Genomic DNA, 17,403 nt, shown 5'->3' on the forward strand with positions numbered 1-17,403 from the left:
GAGGGCGGGTTCTCCGGGAGGCCAGGGGGAGGAGGGCCAGCGGCCGGGGGCGGGGCGGTGGCCGAGGTGAGGGGCTGCGCCACGGGCTCCACTGCGCTCGTGGTTCCGAGGGGGCGGCTCTGGGGGAGTAGGGCGTGTCGGGGGGCGTGTCGGGGCGTGGCTGCGGGGCAGGCGACCCTGGGCTGGGGCCCCAGTAGCTCAGGCGGAGCGCTGCGCACCCAGCCAGTACTTCTGTCAAGCCGCCGCCTCCGCAGCCGCCCGGCTTACCGCCCTGCGGCGCCCGGCCCTTCCTCATGCTGGCACCGCCGGCCCCAGAGACCGAGGTCCCTATGTCCCAGGTGGAGGCCGACCTGGCCCTGCGGCCCCCGCCGCCTCTGGCCGCGGCGGGGCCCCCCCGCCTCGGGCCCCCTCGCCGGGCGCGCCGCTTCTCCGGGAAGGCTGAGACCCGGCCGCGCTCCTCCCGTCTCAGCCGCCGCAGCTCAGTCGACTTGGGGCTGCTGAGCTCTTGGTCCCAGCCAGCCTCACCCGTTCCGGAGCCCCCTGCTCCTCCGGACTCCGCTGGTTCCGGCCCCGCAATGAGCCCACAGCCTAGCTCTGAAGAGCCCACTGAGGACACGTGGACCGCGGGCGCCCCGGTGAAGGCCGCAGACTCCGAGCGTCCGGAACTCGCGGGCTCCGCAGGAGGGTCGGGGCCCCGGGAACCGCCGAGGATCACCGAGGCGGCGGCCCGGGAGCGGCGGAGGGAGCAGGAGGAAAAGGAGGACACGGAGACTCAGGCTGTGGCAACGTCCCCGGACGGCCGATACCTCAAGTTTGACATCGAGATTGGACGTGGCTCGTTCAAGACGGTGTATCGAGGGCTGGACACCGACACCACGGTGGAGGTGGCCTGGTGTGAGCTGCAGGTGCGGCTGGGAGCCCCCTCGGTGACGCCACGGGATGGGAGGACCCTTTGGAGGTCTTGGGATGGGAGACCCAGGGGACAGCAGCAAGAGGGATGTATTTTTCCAGTCAAATATCCAGACACTCTTGTCCCCCTTGTTCTGATGATCCATGGACCTGGCTGATTCCGGGCTGCAGAAGGAGAAACTGAGGCAGGTGGTGTATGGTGGCTCCCCTATGGATTTAGACATTCTCACTTTACGGGCTCTGTACTCAACCCTGAGAGGTGGGAATTAGGATGGGAAATCGGGTAGGGAGCCAGTTCAGACCTGAGAGGTGGTTGGCCTCACCACTTTCCTGCAGTGGTTACCTACTATCTCTTCCCTTCCTCTCCCTTCCCCCTAAGTCCTGAGACCCTCAGTGTGACCCTGGTCCCCCTGCTCCCTCACCCTGGCTCTTTGCAGATTAGGAGGCTGGAATGATGGAGGCCAGCAGCTGAGGCAGGGTCCTCTCCACTTCCAGATGATTTAGGGCTATTGTGGCAGGATGGGGCCCTCCCACGCCCCTTCTGAAGCAGTCAGACTTCTGGACTTCTCCACAGCTGGGGGAGGGGAGACAGGGAGCTCCAGCCCTGGCCTGAGTCCAGTCCTGCCCCTCATCCCGCTGCCTACCTGAGCTCTCCTTTCTCAGATCTAAAGGTGCTGAACCCCATAGACTTTAGGGGTATGCTGGTTTGAAGGACCTTCTTCCCATAGGGGAAGAACCCAGTTAAGTCTGAGCTAGCAGCTTTGGATTCAGACTGGGGGGACAGGGCCTGGGGGAAGGGTCCTCCCCTCCAGCCCTGGCACTGGGCTTGCCCCTTGCGCCTGCCAGTGCCGCGCCCCAGGCTCTAAGCCAGGCAAGGCAAGGCGGCCAAACTGGGGTGGGGGGGTGGTGGAGGAGGGAGATGGGGGAGGCGAGACAGCCATGGGGCAGGGGGCAGTCTCCTGGCACCTGGTCCTGGATCCTTTGTCTCTTACTCTGTACCTCCCTCTGCAGCCCTCCTGCCTCCTGCCTGGATCTAGCAGTTCCCAGTTTCTGAGGCCAATCCCCTTGCCGGCCCCAATTCTCTGCCTGCCGTCCGCCTGCTGCCCGCCTGCTGCCTGCCCGCTGCCAGCCCCTGGGCGTCCCCTCCCACCCTACGGCCGGCCTGGGCGGCTACAAAGGCGCTATTGACTTCAGGGCTCCTGGACAGGGCTGCATAAAAGCGCTTGTGTCCAGGCGGGGGTCCAAGGGGCGGCCCCAGGCCCATGGTGGGTGTGTCCTTGGAGCAGCCCAGGGGGGCACACTGGGAATTAGGGATCTACAGTCAGTGGACAAATGATCCCACCCACCCAGCCCCATCCGTTGGCTCCTACCCTCACTTCTCCCTCAGCCCTGCTCCATGTGCTCCCATCCCCCCTCTCCGTGGGGGTCCTGGGCCTGATGTGACTGTGACCCCCACCCCCTACCCCACAGACTCGGAAACTGTCTCGAGTGGAGCGGCAGCGATTCTCGGAGGAGGTGGAGATGCTCAAGGGGCTGCAGCACCCCAACATCGTCCGCTTCTACGACTCGTGGAAGTCGGTGCTGAGGGGCCAGGTTTGCATCGTGCTGGTCACCGAACTCATGACCTCGGGCACGCTCAAGACGTGAGCTCTGCGCCTGGTGGCGGGAGTTGGTGGGAGGACTGGTGGTGGGAGGTCTCCACTGCTTCTGGAGGAGCCCAGCCTCCTCAAACGCTACACGCAGGTCCCAAACCAGGCTCCCTATCTCTCATCCTCCTCTCTTGAGCGTCTGGAGGCCTCAGCTGCCCCCTAAGGAGTCTTCCCCCACGCTGCCTCTCTCCTCTGCAAGCTATCCTATCTTCCTGCAGCCTGCAGAGATCTGGCACTGTCACTTCTCTCCTTAAAACCCTTTCGGGTTTTCCCACTGCCCTCAGGATAAAGTCCACACTCTCTAAGGACTGCTCACAAAGTCCTTATAGGATCCAGCCTGCGTTCCAGAGAAACCAAATTCCCAGCAGCTCCTCGCACCCTGGCCCATGCTGTCTCCGTGCCTTTGAGCACGGGGTGTCTCTTCTACCTGGAAAGTCTTCATCCCTTCCCATTTTCACCCTTGAACGCCTATTTATCCTTCAAGACTCAACATAAAAGTTATTTCCTCTCTGGAGCCCTCCCCCACGCCCGGGGCGGTTAGTTATCCCTTCTGGCACTTCCACAGCACCTTGGGGTCGGCCCTGTCTGTGCATTTACCGCCCGACCCCCGTTTTGTAACCTCCTGTCTACCTACCACACTCCCGACTGCGTTTCTGCTTGAGGACTGGCGCGGATCTAGGCTAGGAGAGGCTGGCAAAAGATGCGAAGGCGGGGGAGTGGGTGGGGCTACGGGGAACTTCCCAGTGGTGGTCTCCCTCCCCAGCCTATACGTCCCCCACCAAGACCGTGGCTATGCGCCCTCCCCCAGATACCTGAGGCGGTTCCGCGAGATGAAGCCGCGAGTCCTTCAGCGCTGGAGCCGCCAAATACTTCGGGGGCTCCATTTCCTACACTCCCGGGTACCCCCCATCCTGCACCGGGATCTCAAGTGTGACAACGTCTTTATCACGGGCCCTACAGGCTCCGTTAAGATTGGGGACCTGGGCCTGGCCACGCTCAAACGCGCCTCCTTCGCCAAGAGCGTCATCGGTGCGTCCCTCCCGGGGGTCCTTGCCATTCTTGCCCTCCCCCATGTCAGGAGAGAGCCTGGGGACCCCCTCCCCCTAGCAGTGTCTTTCGGGATCCACGGAGGTAGAAGACCACAGGGAAGATGGGGAGACCTATGGCATTCCCTCTTCCCCACACCCCTCCCCCAATCCCCCACCCTCACACACACAGGACGGGGAGGGTCGGTCACTTGCACTCCAGAGCTGCCTAGCCTCTTGTACGCTCGAGGGGAGGGACGAAGCCATAAAGGAGGCACTGCAGCCTGACACCTGCTGTGGATCCTACAGGGACCCCGGAGTTCATGGCCCCGGAGATGTACGAGGAAAAATACGATGAGGCCGTGGACGTGTACGCGTTTGGCATGTGCATGCTGGAGATGGCTACCTCGGAGTACCCTTACTCTGAGTGCCAGAATGCCGCGCAAATCTACCGCAAGGTCACTTCGGTGAGAGGGGGCAGGGAGGAGAGGGAATTACAGGTCCCCTTTACACTTTTCCTGCTCCAGCCACCCCGCGGTCAGTGCCCTTTCCCTTAATGAAAACAGGCTGGGCATAAAGACGCCCTGGTGAACACTGAAGGATATTGGATGCACCCAAAGCCCCTCCAATACAAGCTATTTAGAATAATGTCGTGTGTAGCGCTCCCTAGAGCTTACAAACGATTTCACATCCAATCGATGTGAAATCCTTCCTGCTGCCCCGCGGGGTGAGCAGGGCAAATGTTCTGCCCTGCGTTTTACAAATGAGGACACTGGCTCAGCGAGAGACTTGTTCAAGGTCACACTGTCGATACGTGGGGGGACTGGGATTTGAAATCACATCTTCTAGTAGCAGTCGCGGTGCTTTTGCGTCTGCACGCCCTGCTGCCTCGGGCAGGGGCGGGTGTGTCAAGCAGAGAGCTGGGCGCAGAGGGCGGGAGGCCTCATGCAACCCTATTCCTCAGGGCACAAAGCCGAACAGCTTCTACAAGGTGAAGATGCCCGAGGTGAAGGAGATTATTGAAGGCTGCATCCGCACGGATAAGAACGAGAGGTGGGTGGAAGGGGCAGGATGGGGGTGGGGGCGGGCGGCGGTGGGGCTCGGCTCACGGTGGCGCCGCCCTCAGGTTCACCATCCAGGACCTTCTGGCTCACGCCTTCTTCCGCGAGGAGCGCGGCGTCCACGTGGAGCTGGCGGAGGAGGACGACGGAGAGAAGCCAGACCTCAAGCTCTGGCTGCGCATGGAGGACGCGCGGAGAGGGGGGCGCCGCCGGGACAACCAGGCCATTGAGTTCTTGTTCCAGCTGGGTCGGGACGCAGCCGAGGAGGTGGCGCAGGAGATGGTGAGCGGAGGACAGACTGCCTGCCCTGCGGCTGGGCATGTGAGGGGCGTTTGGACGTCGACTGGAGGGGCCAGTGCCTCGCTGGAGGGGTGCCTGGGTGGTGGGAGGGGGGCTCAAGCCAGCCCTCTCGGCATCTCCCGCAAGGGTCACCCTGCAGCTCCGGCCTTAACGCACCCCACTCGCATGCACACCTAGTGTTCTCCACAAGTTGGAGATTTCCTTTTCCAGCCTTGGGTCCTTCCACCTCCCTGTTTTACTTCCTACTGATCCGGGTTTCCTGAAATGCCCTTCTCTCCAGCTTATCTTTTTTTCCCTTTTTCATCCCCCATCCCCCCCATGTCTTTTTCTCGATCTTCCTTCATGCCCAGAACCATCCATTTCAGAAAGCCTGTCCTGTCTAGAGTCAAAATTAATGCTTTTTTCCCACTTCAGCAGGTCCTCCATTACTGGAGGGGCCCCCATTGGTCTTGTTTTATGCCAGGATACATTCCTGTCTTTCTCTTACACTAGACTATAAAGTCTTGGGGACAGGGACTGTGTGTATTGGTTTTTCTATCCCTGAGGGTGCTTAGCACGTGGTGGGAGCTTGCTAATCACCCACATCTGTACACAGCCTAGAGCCCTTTCCCATGCATTTGATGGTTGTTACCAACCCTGCATGGAGTGACATTATCCCGATTTATTGATGAAATAAAAGCTCAGAGAGGTTGAATATCTTGTACAAGGTCCCAAGCAAGTTAAGGGCAGAACTGGCCCAGGTTGTTCAGATTTTAGGTCAGATCACCCTGCCCCACCGCCTTTACATGCCCAGCAAAGCTTGTTATTGAAATGAATAAGGACATGATGAACAGAAGCTGGTGGACCAGGAGAGGCATATGTGGGAGACAGAGATGTGGCGCTGGTCTTGGAAGGCCTGAGGGGGGAAGGGAAAGAGTATGAAATTCTTGATAGAAAAATGCAGTTGAGGGCTTCCCTGGTGGCGCAGTGGTTGAGAGTCCGCCTGCCGATGCAGGGGACACGGGTTCGTGCCCCGGTCCGGGAAGATCCCACATGCTGCAGAGCGGCTGGGCCCGTGAGCCATGGCCGCTGAGCCTGCGCGTCCGGAGCCTGTGCTCCGCAGCGGGAGAGGCCACAACAGTGAGAGGCCCGCGTACCACAAAAAAAAAAAAAAAAAAAAAAAAAAAAGTGCAGTTGAAAGGGTGGGAAGCATCTCTTGGTGGGTCTGGGTCAGGAACCTGAGAATGTGTTTGAAATATGGCATAGGAGCGGGTCTCCGAAGCATAGCTCAAAGCTGACCTGGGATCGGATCCTGATCCATTACATACAGAGGTTCTTGATCTTGACACTACTGACATCTTTGTTTGGGAGACTGTACTGTGTGCATTGTAGGATATTGAGAAGAATCCCTAACATCTACTCAGTAGATGCCAGTGGTACCTACCCCTAAGTGTGACAACTAACAATGTCTCCGGATATTGCCAAGTGTCTCCCAGCCCCCAAGAGCAATTGACTTACTGTATAACCATGAACTGGTTCCTTAGTTTACTTATTTCTAAAATGGGGCTGATAAGACCTACCTCAGAAGGTTGCTGGAAGGATTTAATGTTGATAATGTGAAGAGCTGCCAGTTAATGGACACAGTGGATAATCAATAAATGTTGGTTCCCTTTCTCCCATGTCCTGGAGGCCTCAAGAAGGTGTCATGATGGGTCCTTGCTGGGGGAGGGGGAATCTCGTCTCAAACTGTGTTCCTCACCCTCCCAACTCCAGGTGGCCCTGGGTTTAGTGTGCGAAGCCGATTACCAGCCGGTGGCCCGTGCAGTGCGTGAACGGGTTGCTGCCATCCAGCGAAAGCGTGAGAAGCTGCGCAAAGCTAAGGAGTTGGCGGCCTTCCCCCCAGCGCCAGGGCCCCTACCAGCAGCTGTCCCCATGACTCCAGCCCCCTCCAGTGTCTTCCCCCCTGAACCCGAGGAGCCAGAGGCAGACCAGCACCAGCCCTTCCTCTTCCGCCATGCCAGCTACTCATCCACCACCTGTAAGTCACCTCTGACCTTGGGACCCAGGTCCCAGAACCCTCGGCCTCTGCCCCCTACCCAGAAGTTCAAGCCAACAGCATTGTCACTTACCCAGCCTTCCACATCTAGCCATAGCTCCTTCTGGGAAAGAACTGTGCCACAGCTCCAGGCCCCTCCTTGCTCAGGCAGCCTCCCTCCTTGGCCACCACTCCCCTTTATTTCCACTTTTTGATCCCCTCCCTCCCCACCAGCGGATTGCGAGACTGATGGCTACCTCAGCTCCTCCGGCTTCCTGGATGCCTCAGACCCTGCCCTTCAGCCCCCTAGGGGCGTGCCATCCTGCCCCGCTGAGTCCCATCTCTGCCTGCCCTCGGTGAGAGGGGGTCACATGGGGGGCTCCCAGCCATTCCAATCCTATGACCTATCTCCCATACTGTAAAACCCAAACCCCTGACATGGCCCCATGTCCTTGGAAATCCACCCCTCTTGTCCTCTTCCTAATTCCCTCTGCCAAGTACCCCAGCACCCTTGACACCATCTCCCTGGAGCCCAACAGTTATCCTCCCCCGACCTCATGAACCCATATCCTATTTCAGGCTTTTGCCCTATCCATTCCACGTTCTGGCCCTGGCAATGACTTTTCCCCTGGCGACAGGTAAGTTCTGGTCTGAGTTGGGGTGTTAGGGTGAAATATATGGAGCTCTGGGCTCCCAGTGTCCACTCTGACACTCCTGTCTTCTCTTCCTTTTTTTTCCAGCTATGCCTCAGATGCAGCATCAGGCCTTAGTGACATGGGAGAAGGGATGGAACAGATGAGGAGACCCCCAGGGAAAAACCTCCGGCGCAGACCCCGATCCCGGCTTCGGGTCACAAGTGTAAGGAAGGGGCACAGGTGTTGGGGAATAAGCTACAGGGCCTGGAGGGAACTGTCCGAGGGATGGGGGAGGTTAGCCAGGAAGGGGGAGAAGCCGTGTGCTACTGGTACCCAAGAGTCAGCCAGACATGTTTTTAATACAAGACTACGCTGGCAGAATCTGCCTCTCTCCAGTTCCAGTCTGGCCACCGTCATTTGATTGGAGTGGGGCGGGCACACGTGATGAAGACAGAGAGCTTGACCTCCTCCCTCTGCTGACTTTTGACTCTGAAGGTCTCAGACCAGAATGACAGAGTGGTTGAGTGCCAGCTACAGACGCACAACAGCAAGATGGTGACCTTCCGATTTGATCTGGACGGGGACAGCCCGGAAGAGATTGCAGCTGCCATGGTGAGGGGGAGAGAGATGAAGACAGAGTCTTTGGATCTGGGACAAGAGTCTCCTTCCTGATGTCCCCTGTTGCTGAACTCCCCACCCCCACCCCATCCAACAGCAAAAGGGTTTTAAAGCTCGTTGGCCCTCAGCACAGTGACACTGAAGATATCTCTGCCCTTGTTTTGGGGGAGGTTTCTGTTTATCCAGTGAGGTTTGGATCCTCAGCTGGAGCAATTTGAGAGTAACATAGGGTATACATAAGTGCAGTGAAGTGCGTGCTAGACACGTGATACTGTGGCTGTAAGTAAAGGATGGGTTGGGGGCAGCAGGGGAAGAGGAAGGACTTATGTGAGGTCTTGACAGATGGGTCAGAATGGCAGTGAAGAGTGGAAAGGGCATGTCCAGTGGAGGTATGGCAAAGGAAAGGCATGGATATACGGAGTGCCTTGAAATATGGGGCTAGGAGGGCTTCATGAGGAGACTTTGTCATTGGAAGGTCCTACTGTATAGCACAGAGAACTATATTCAATGTCCTGTAATAAACCATAATGGAAAAGAATATGAAAAAAAAAGAATGTGTATATATGTATAACTGAATCACTTTGCTGTACAGCAAAAATTAACACAACATTGTAAACCAACTATACTTCAATTTTTAAAAAATCCAAAAAGAAAAGCGTTCCTGTAGGAGAGTTGTGGAAGTGAGGTTGAGTCCAGATCACAGACAGTCTTAAGAGTTAGAGTGTAACATGGTGAGAGTAGGTTTTAAGAAGACTGTTCTGCTGTGGGATGTGGGAGAGGGTTGGGGGTAGGGAATCCAGTTGGCAGGTGGATACAAGAAGCCGGATGTGGTCCAAGGAGAGAATGGATTATGGGGGAGGAGGAAGAAAAGGGGTGAATCTGAGGGTATTTTGGGAAAATAAATTACTCTGTAATCCAGTAATCTATTGACATGGTACAGTGTACATAGTAGATGGTCAATAAATATTTGCTGAGTTGATATGAGAGGGAGTTAGGGAGAGGGGATATCAAGGGCGAGTTGTAGCTCAGAGGAACTAATGGCAATAGGCCATCAAAGGAGAGAGGAAGTTAGAAAATGAAAGTGGCTTGTTTTTTTTTTTAGGGATCATCATGAGCTTGAATGACAGAGACAGGCAAGATAAGATCCTCTATAGGAGAGAATACGGGGCTGGAGAGAGCGGTGGATCTGGGGCTCTCAGCAGAGTTGAGTGTGAGACAAGGAGGGCCTGCAAAGCCTGAGGCGTAGAGGTTTGTCTTAGTGGATACCTCCAGTTGTGGAATGGGGGGGTGGGGATAGGTCATCGAAGGACAGAGATGGAGCCTGAGAGGTAGGAGGAGCTCCAGAAGATGTTACTAAAAACTGAGTAAGGAGATTGTTTCAAGGAGGCATAGGGTGAAGCCTGAGGCAAGACCACACTGGCTTTTGTCAGGAGGAGGTCTTTGTGGGAGACCGGTTTCAGTGGAGTGGGGGCAGTGGATGCCAGCCTCTGGGATGAAAGAGGGAAGGGAATGGAAGAAACGTCAGACTTCAGGAACTCTCTCTAAAGCTTCTCCTCCATCATGTCATTCAGCTTGTGTCGGGGACAGAGACAAACTATCACCTGGCGTGCAGGCTTCTCAACTTCTGTCAAGCCACTCAACCCTTCAAGAATCTTTCCTCCAGCCACACTGGTTTCTGAATGGTCCTCTGAAGAGGCTTGGGTGCCTTTCAGCTTCTGGCTCCATCTCCTCGGGGGTCTCGCCCTGGGAGCTTTCTCTACTGGGCTTTCAAGCCCCACTCAGATCCCACACAGCCAAAGGGACCCTGTCCCTGAACCCAGGGTCCATTGCCCTCTTTTCTCTCCTTCCCAGCCCACCCTCCACTCCTCTGCTGCAGAATTCTCCTGAGACTTAGATCTCCTCTTGTTGCTTTTTTGCCCCCCGAATCTGTAGAGGCTACCTGTGGTTACAGAGTAACGTCCAAGCTCTGGAGCACAGCCTTTAAAATTCACAGCGCTCTCAGCTATACTCCAGTCTTCGCTATTTTGTGAATGTGCTGGGCCCTTTTTGAATGTGCTGTGAAGGTGCTGTGCCCTCTCCTGCCTCAGAACAGCATGGAACAGAGGAAAGGGTGGACTTTCACATAAGACCTGAGTTCAAACTTCAGCTCTGTTAGCTACTAATTTGGCAAACTTGGGCAAGTTTCTTAACCTCTCTGAACTTCATCAGTAAAACGCAGGGGATAATACTTATTTTGCAAAGATGTTCTGATGTAATATATAATCTATGAGAAGTGATACAGCATGTACAAGAGGTGAAATGCTGATAAAAGTATGGGAAGTGTCCACACATGGTAGGTCCTCAATAAAGGGTTGCTTTTCTTACTCATCCTTCAAGCCTCAGCTGTGGAGCCATCCCAGCTTCCCCCTATCCCCTGAGGTGGTATGAACTGCTTTCTTCTTAGAATGGATTTTTTAAAATTGTGTTAAAAAACACATAACATAAAATGTACCATCTTAACCGTTTTCAAGTATACAGTTCAGTAGTGTTAAGTATATTCACACTGTTGGGCAACAGATCTCTGGAACCTTTTTATCTTGCAAATCTGAATCTCTGCCCATGAAACAGCAGCTTTCCCTTTCCCCTTCCAGGAATAGCATTTTTATCTCTATGCCAATCAAAAACGCCTTACCTGCCATGGGCTGACTTGCAGTCTATTGAGTTACGTATGTGTGTGTGTCTTCCTCTAGATTTTGGGCTGCTTCAGGACCAGGACCTTGTTTCATACTTGCCTGTTCCCTCAAAGAACCTAGCAAATGCTTGGCACATAGTATATGCTCAGTAAGCATTTGCGGACTTGAATGTTACATTTACCATTTATTGCCTTATTGTTACTTAACTTTGTGGGGCTGTGTGTGTATGTGGATCTGTGGGGGCATACTTTATAAGCCCTATGAGAGGAGGAATTGTGTCCAAAAGCCTGTGAGGCAACAGTGTAAAGAACTCAGACTTTGGCTTTAGACAGGTCTGGGTGCAAATCCCCTGATCTTGGGCAGACTGAACTTCACCTCGTTGAGCATTGGTTAGCATAGCTCTAAAGTGGCGGTGTTAATGTAGACCCCAGAAAGCTGTCGTTGGTGTTAAATGTGATAAGATATGTAAAGATCTGGTATATACATGCATGCTGTGAATGTTACCTGCTTTTCTCTAAGCTGTATTTCTCCTTATGCCACACAGTGCCTGGCACACAATGGATGCTTACTAAATACTCATTTTAGGTTGGTGGTGAGCACAAGCGTGGGGTGAAGGGTTGGTTTTTAAAGACTGGGGCCGGGAGAGAGGGATGAGTGGGATAACCGAGCCCTCCTTCCCCTTCCTACTGACTCTCGCCAGGTGTATAACGAGTTCATTCTGCCCTCGGAGCGAGCTGGATTCCTGAACCGGATTCGGGAGATTATCCAGCGAGTGGAGACCCTGTTGAAGAGAGATACTGGCCCTGTGGAGGCTGCTGAAGACCCCCTGGGCCCCCAGGTCAGACCCCTCTGGGCACCTCCAGGGGGAAGGGACTCTGCTCCAGGTTTCATTACTCTCTGCCCTTACCAGTCCCCTTGGATCTAACTTGTCTTCATCTCTGGGACCCCAAAACAATAGCTCTTCCCCCATTTGAAATCTGATGAAAGCCACAGACTCTTGTTCTAGAAAAATGTGTTCAATGCATACTTTTTTTTTTTTTTTTTTTTTTTTTTGCGGTACACAGGCCTCTCACTGTTGTGGCCTCTTCCGCTGCAGAGCACAGGCTCCGGACGCGCAGGCTCAGCGGCCATGGCTCACGGGCCTAGCCGCTCCGCGGCATGTGGGATCTTCCCGGACCGGTGCACGAACCCGTGTCCCCTGCATCGGCAGGCGGACTCTCAACCACTGCGCCACCAGGGAAGCCCCAGTGCATCCTTTTAACTCATTATTTTGAAACAATTTCAGACTTACAGAGGGGACTTCCCTGGTGGTCCAGTGGTTAGGACTCCATACCTCCAATGCAGGGGGCGCGGGTTTGATCCCTGGTTGGGGAACTAAGATTCCCACATGCCTTGCGCTGCGGCCAAAAATAAATAAATAAAATTTCAGACTTACAGAGAAGTTGCAAAAATTGAACAAAGAATTCTTAGATACTCTGCCTAGATTTGCCAGTTGTGTTTTGCCACATGAGCTTTACCATTCTCTCTTCCTCTCTCCCCTATCTGTGTGTGTGCATGCATTTTTGGGGGAACCATTTAAGTAAGTTGCAGACATCATGCCCCTTTACCACTACATATTTCTCAAATACAGTTTTTTTAAAATATTTATTTATTTGGCTGCACCAGTCTTAGTTGTGGCACACGGGATCTTCGTTGTAGCATGCAGGATCTTTAGTTGCGGCATGCGGGATCCTAGTTGCGGCATGCGGGATCTAGTTCCCTGACCAGGGATCAAACCCGGGCCCCCTTCATTGGGAGCGTGGAATCTTAACCACTGGACCACCAGGGAAGTCCCTCAAATACACTTTTGAACCCCTTGAAACTCATCTGTGGACTCCTAGAGGTTCATGAGTCCTAAGACTCAGCTCTTCCCACTGTGACATTTCTCGCTCTCAGGAGGAGCCAGCACCATTGCCTGCCCTCCCAGGATACACCCCAGACCCATCCAGTGGTATGTACTACATTCTGTCCCTACTCATCCCAACCCCTGGGGTTGCTCCTGGGAAGGGCATAGGGAATGGAGGATGGGAATCTCAACATCCGCTCCCTGCCCAGCAGAGTTCCAGAGCAGCACCCTAGAGCAGAGGAGCTGGGCAGCCTTCTCCACCTCCCCATCCTCTCCTGGAACCCCCTCGTCTCCTGGAAACCCCTTTTCTCCTGGATCCCCTGCTTTCCCAAGTCCCATCTTCCCCATCACTTCTCCCCCATGTCACCCCAGCTCCTCCTCATTCTCTCCAGTTTCTCCCCAGGTCTCCTCAAATCTCTCTCCACACCCCCCCAGCTCCCCACTTCCATTCTCCTCCAGTGCATCCCAGTTTCCAGTCCCATCTGCTCAGTTTCCACTGAATTCTCTCCTCCCCAGCTGTTCCCAGGTTACTCTTGCTCCTCCCTCCTTTCCGCCCTGTCCCTCTGCTTCTCCCGTCCCCTCCACCACAGCAGCCCCTTTGCTCTCTCTGGCTAGTGCGTTCTCACTGGCTGTGATGACTGTGGCTCAGTCCCTGCTGTCCCCCTGCCCTGGGCTCCTTTCCCAGCCCCCGCCAGCTCCTCCTGGTCCCCTGCCCAGCCTGCCCCCTCCAGCTCCCCTTGCTCCCTGTGGCCAGGAGAGGCCTTCACCTCTGACATCTGAGATGGAGAGTGAGGTGAGTAGGAACCAAGAGGGACGATTGCGGGGTGTGTGTGTGGGGTCCATTCTGGATCATTTCTCTACTCATGGATCCACACTTTTTAGGCCTCTCCAAATCTTGGTTGGCCACTCCTGGGTGAAGCCAGACTGGCTCCCATCTCTGAAGGTGAGGCCTCTGACCACTGACCTTCCCCTGCCCGTTATCCTCACTTTTTTTTTTTAATAAATAAATAAATTTATTTATTTATTTATGGCTGCGTTGGGCCTTCGTTGCTGCGCACAGGCTTTTCTCTAGCTGCGTCGAGCGGGGGCTACTCTAAGTTATGGCGCACGGGCTTATTGCGGTGGCTTCCCTTGTTGCGGAGCACGGGCTCTAGGCGCGCGGGCTTCAGTAGTTGTGGCGCGCAGGCTCGGCAGTTGTGGCTCGTGGGCTCCAGAACGCAGGCTCAGTAGTTGTGGTGCACGGGCTCAGTTGCTCCGTGGCACGTGGGATCTTCCCGGACCAGGACTTGAACCCGTGTCCCCTGCATTGGCAGGCGGCAGATTCTTAACCACTGTGCCACCAGGGAAGTCCCTCAGTCACTTTATATCCTGCCACTGATGTCTCTTCCTTCTTCCATGACTCCTTCCTCGTCTCACTACAGAGGGAAAGCCCCAGCTTGTTGGGCGCTTCCAAGTGACTTCATCCAAGGAACCAGCTGAGCCTCTTCCCCTGCCACCGACATCCCCTACTCTCTCTGGCTCCCTGAAGCCTCCAACCCCTCAGCTGACCTCGGAGAGCTCAGACACGGAGGATAGTGCTGGAGGCGGGCCAGAGGCCAGGGAGGCTCTGGCTGAAAGTGACCGTGCAGCCGAGGGCCTGGGGGCTGGAGCCGAAGAGGAAGGGGACGATGGGAAGGAACCCCGAGTGGGGGGCAGCCCTCCACCCCTGAGCCATCCCAGCCCAGTGTGGATGAACTACTCCTACAGCAGCCTGTATCTGAGCAGTGAGGAGTCAGAGAGCAGTGGGGAGGATGAGGAATTCTGGGCTGAGCTGCGGAGTCTTCGGCAGAAGTGAGTCTGGGGAGGATGGAGGTCAAGAGGTGGACTTGGGAGAGCAAAGTGTTCGGCTGGCCCTCTCACGCTCCTGATGTGTCTTCAGGCACCTGTCAGAGGTGGAGGCACTACAGACACTACAGAAGCAGGAAATTGAGGACTTGTACAGCAGGCTCGGGAAGCAGCCCCCGCCGGGGATTGTGGCCCCTGCCGCTATGCTGTCTAGCCGCCAGCGCCGCCTCTCCAAGGGCAGCTTCCCCACCTCCCGGCGCAATAGCCTGCAGCGCTCTGAGCCCCTGGGCCCTGGTGAGACAGCAGTTGCCCCACTCCCATCTTTCTGAAGACCTGTCCCTAGTGATCTTTCTTTCAGGCCCTGGGGGTCTGCCCCTTAGTCTGGGGGGGACTAGCCCCCTCTCCCCATGGCCCCTTCCCTCACTCAGTGCTCTCCCTCCCCATCCTGCACCCAGGCATCATGCGAAGGAACTCCCTGAGTGGCAGCAGCACCGGCTCCCAGGAGCAGCGGGCGAGCAAGGGGGTGACATTCGCCAGGGATGTTGGCAGGATGGTGAGGGCGGGCCCAAGGGAGGGAGAGCCCAGGGAATGATAACTGGCTGCAGCTTCACCCTCCTCCCACCCTGGAGGTTTCTTCAGTTCTTTTTCTTTTCCCTCCAGTGAATTCCGAACAGAAGCCATGTGTCTCATCCACACCAGGGCCCACCGTGGAGCTTGCGCTCTCAGAATCTGCTGACCAGCACTACTCTGCAAGGAAGACCTCAACCCTGAGGGAGTAGGAGGCCCCAGGGGCCTGGAGAGTGCCGTTCCATTATAGGGAAGAGCCAAACACGTGGGAACTGTTTGCTGTGTGTAGAAGGCATAAATTCTGCAGCCTACCATCCTCATCCCTGCCACCTCTCCAGCCAAGAGTGAACCACTAAGCAGTCCCACCCGAGCCCAGATGCTTCTACAAGGCACACTCCCAGCTGGGCAGGAGGAGGGGGTGTTCTCACACCAGAATTAGTAGCAGCCAATAAAAATGCTGGAACCTAGAACCTGGTGAATTTGTATGTCGGGCCTTAGGAACTGGGGACAAAGCTTTACAGGGTAAGGCAGGGGAGGATTTACAAGGAATTCCCGTTTCACAACGGGAGGCAGGGGTGGAGCCCAGCCTTATGGCTTCCTGCCAGCAGTTCATGAGGAAACTGCAAGGTCAGTAATCCACCTGACCAAGCTAAGAGTCCACCCAGACCCCACCTTAGGCCTACACAAGCAGACCCCAGTGGAAGTTAAAAGAATGAAAGCTGCTTGTCCCTCATCCTTCATCTCTCTCTCTCTCTCTATGGGAAAAGGCAGTAAAGTTGGAGTAGTGTGTTCCTCGGGGTAGAGGACAGAAGAGTGAGTGACCTTCCTTCCCCCCAAGACCTGGTTCAGTCTCAAACAGCCCAGTGACCCACCACGATCTCTCCCTTAAATCAGGTGGAAAGATCTCATGGAAAAAGCAATTCTAGTTAAACATTTACGGCTCCCTGGGGCCATGCCACAGCTGCAGCTACTGCCTGTGGAGCGTTCCAGCATGAAGTGTCAGCCCCAACACACTCATTGGACTCCGAGAGAGATGACTCAGTTTATTGTTCTCAACCTGACCCCATTTTTCCCACTTTAGGCTCCAACACTGCACAGAGCTGCCACCCTCACCCCCATTAAGAGCCCACCTCTCGTCCTCCACCCTCCCAGCCAGACCCTGAAGGGGATAAACCACAAAGTCAGAAAGCTTGGGAAAAGCCAAGGTCAGACACCTCAAACAAGGAAACAAACTAGGAAAAGGAGTCAGTGGCCACACACAGTGAGTGCAAGGTGGGCATGTTCCCTTGACAATGGCCAAATGCACAAACCCGTGGTTACTTGGGCTCTGTCATCGTCCAAAGTTAGTAAGAAGGAAAGCAATGCTGTGAGCAGGCTTCCATTTCTACAGGGTCGTGGGGCATCAGCCATCATGTGAAGGGACTCCAGCAGGTTGGAGATGCAGGATGCCCGTCTGGATCAGTGTCCTGATGCCCTTTCCTGAGCTCGGGCTCGAGCAGCTTTGGCGTCATCTTCTAGCTCATCCAGGAAACGCTCCTGGGACACCGAGTATAAGGTGTAACCATCTGGGGAGGTGGGTTCAGGAAACCACGTGGAAAATGCACATTCCCTTTTCCCAGACTTGCTCAACCACCCTTGTTGATCTCTCATCCTCCCAAATCAGTGATTCGATCTTCTGCCCTCTGCTCTTCTGAGCCCTGACCCTGATTCCGTTATCATTAATAAATTATATTAAAAGAGCACCTTTAAAATGACAAAGTAAGGTACACTTAAACAGCTTGGCTCAGCGTTACAAGTAGCCAAGACTTTCACAGCTCGGGCTCTTTCTGCCACCCCCACATTGCCCTCCTACACGCCTCTGCTGCCTTTCTCCTGCCCCCAAATGCGGTCTTCCTGAGTCTACAGTCCAGACGGATACAAATTGCTAACACCAGGGCCCCAATGCTCAGGCCGGTCACGATGTTCCGGGTCCGCCGCTGTGGCAGCATCTTCTGCCACTGGGCGAGCTGCACCTGCCGCATGAATTGTAGTTGCGCAGGAGTCAGTTTGTCCCGCGTCGGGTCGATGCGCTGAGCCAGGGGGCCCTTTCCACTCTTATCATCCAGAGGGTCTCCACCTCCCGGCGCCGCCATGTTGCCGCTCCGCCCTCCGCAGTTCCCGGGGCGCGGGACTTGCTGGGAATAGCAGTCCATGGCCGCCGCAGGGAACGCTGGGAGATGTAGTCCGCATTTCCTTTCACAAAGA

General features: G+C 55.4%; 2 protein-coding genes across 4 annotated transcripts; one reads left to right on the forward strand and one right to left on the reverse strand.

Moving 5' to 3' along the window:
- Nucleotides 1–157: 157 nt before the first annotated feature.
- Nucleotides 158–15,700, forward strand: WNK4 (WNK lysine deficient protein kinase 4). Of its 3 annotated transcripts, XM_073797670.1 has the most exons (19): nucleotides 158–905; nucleotides 2,380–2,552; nucleotides 3,367–3,587; nucleotides 3,893–4,050; nucleotides 4,548–4,636; nucleotides 4,710–4,926; nucleotides 6,697–6,961; nucleotides 7,193–7,314; nucleotides 7,538–7,596; nucleotides 7,699–7,816; nucleotides 8,089–8,205; nucleotides 11,584–11,721; nucleotides 12,819–12,873; nucleotides 12,978–13,561; nucleotides 13,651–13,711; nucleotides 14,190–14,598; nucleotides 14,687–14,886; nucleotides 15,048–15,145; nucleotides 15,253–15,700. In XM_073797670.1, the coding sequence occupies exons 1-19, from the start codon at nucleotides 294–296 to the stop codon at nucleotides 15,253–15,255; spliced, it is 3,699 nt and encodes a 1,232-aa protein (XP_073653771.1). In that variant the 5' UTR covers nucleotides 158–293; the 3' UTR covers nucleotides 15,256–15,700. The 3 variants fall into 3 exon arrangements, with proteins under 3 accessions (XP_073653771.1, XP_073653769.1, XP_073653770.1); XM_073797668.1 differs by lacking the exon at nucleotides 15,048–15,145 and having other exon boundaries at nucleotides 159–905; nucleotides 15,253–15,690; XM_073797669.1 differs by lacking the exon at nucleotides 15,048–15,145 and having other exon boundaries at nucleotides 159–905; nucleotides 12,981–13,561; nucleotides 15,253–15,690.
- Nucleotides 15,701–16,187: 487 nt separating this feature from the next.
- Nucleotides 16,188–17,319, reverse strand: COA3 (cytochrome c oxidase assembly factor 3). Its single transcript, XM_004327567.4, has 2 exons — nucleotides 17,078–17,319; nucleotides 16,188–16,724 (listed from the first exon to the last, which is right to left on the reverse strand). The coding sequence occupies exons 1-2, from the start codon at nucleotides 17,289–17,291 to the stop codon at nucleotides 16,618–16,620; spliced, it is 321 nt and encodes a 106-aa protein (XP_004327615.3). The 5' UTR covers nucleotides 17,292–17,319; the 3' UTR covers nucleotides 16,188–16,617.
- Between the last annotated feature and the right edge of the window lie 84 nt (nucleotides 17,320–17,403).

The sequence above is a fragment of the Tursiops truncatus genome, chromosome 20 (genome assembly GCF_011762595.2).
Source record: "Tursiops truncatus isolate mTurTru1 chromosome 20, mTurTru1.mat.Y, whole genome shotgun sequence".
Taxonomy (NCBI): Eukaryota; Metazoa; Chordata; class Mammalia; order Artiodactyla; family Delphinidae; genus Tursiops; species Tursiops truncatus.

Coding starts and splice junctions, on each gene's coding strand:
- WNK4 (XM_073797668.1), top strand. CDS start 294: ATGCTGGCACCGCCGGCCCCAGAGACCGAGGTCCCTATGTCCCAGGTG. Junction 13,712..14,189: donor ACTGGCTCCCATCTCTGAAG/GTGAGGCCTCTG, acceptor GTCTCACTACAG/AGGGAAAGCCCCAGCTTGTT. Junction 14,599..14,686: donor CTGCGGAGTCTTCGGCAGAA/GTGAGTCTGGGG, acceptor ATGTGTCTTCAG/GCACCTGTCAGAGGTGGAGG.
- COA3 (XM_004327567.4), bottom strand. CDS start 17,291: ATGGCGGCGCCGGGAGGTGGAGACCCTCTGGATGATAAGAGTGGAAAG. Junction 16,725..17,077: donor GGCCCTGGTGTTAGCAATTT/GTATCCGTCTGG, acceptor CCACCTCCCCAG/ATGGTTACACCTTATACTCG.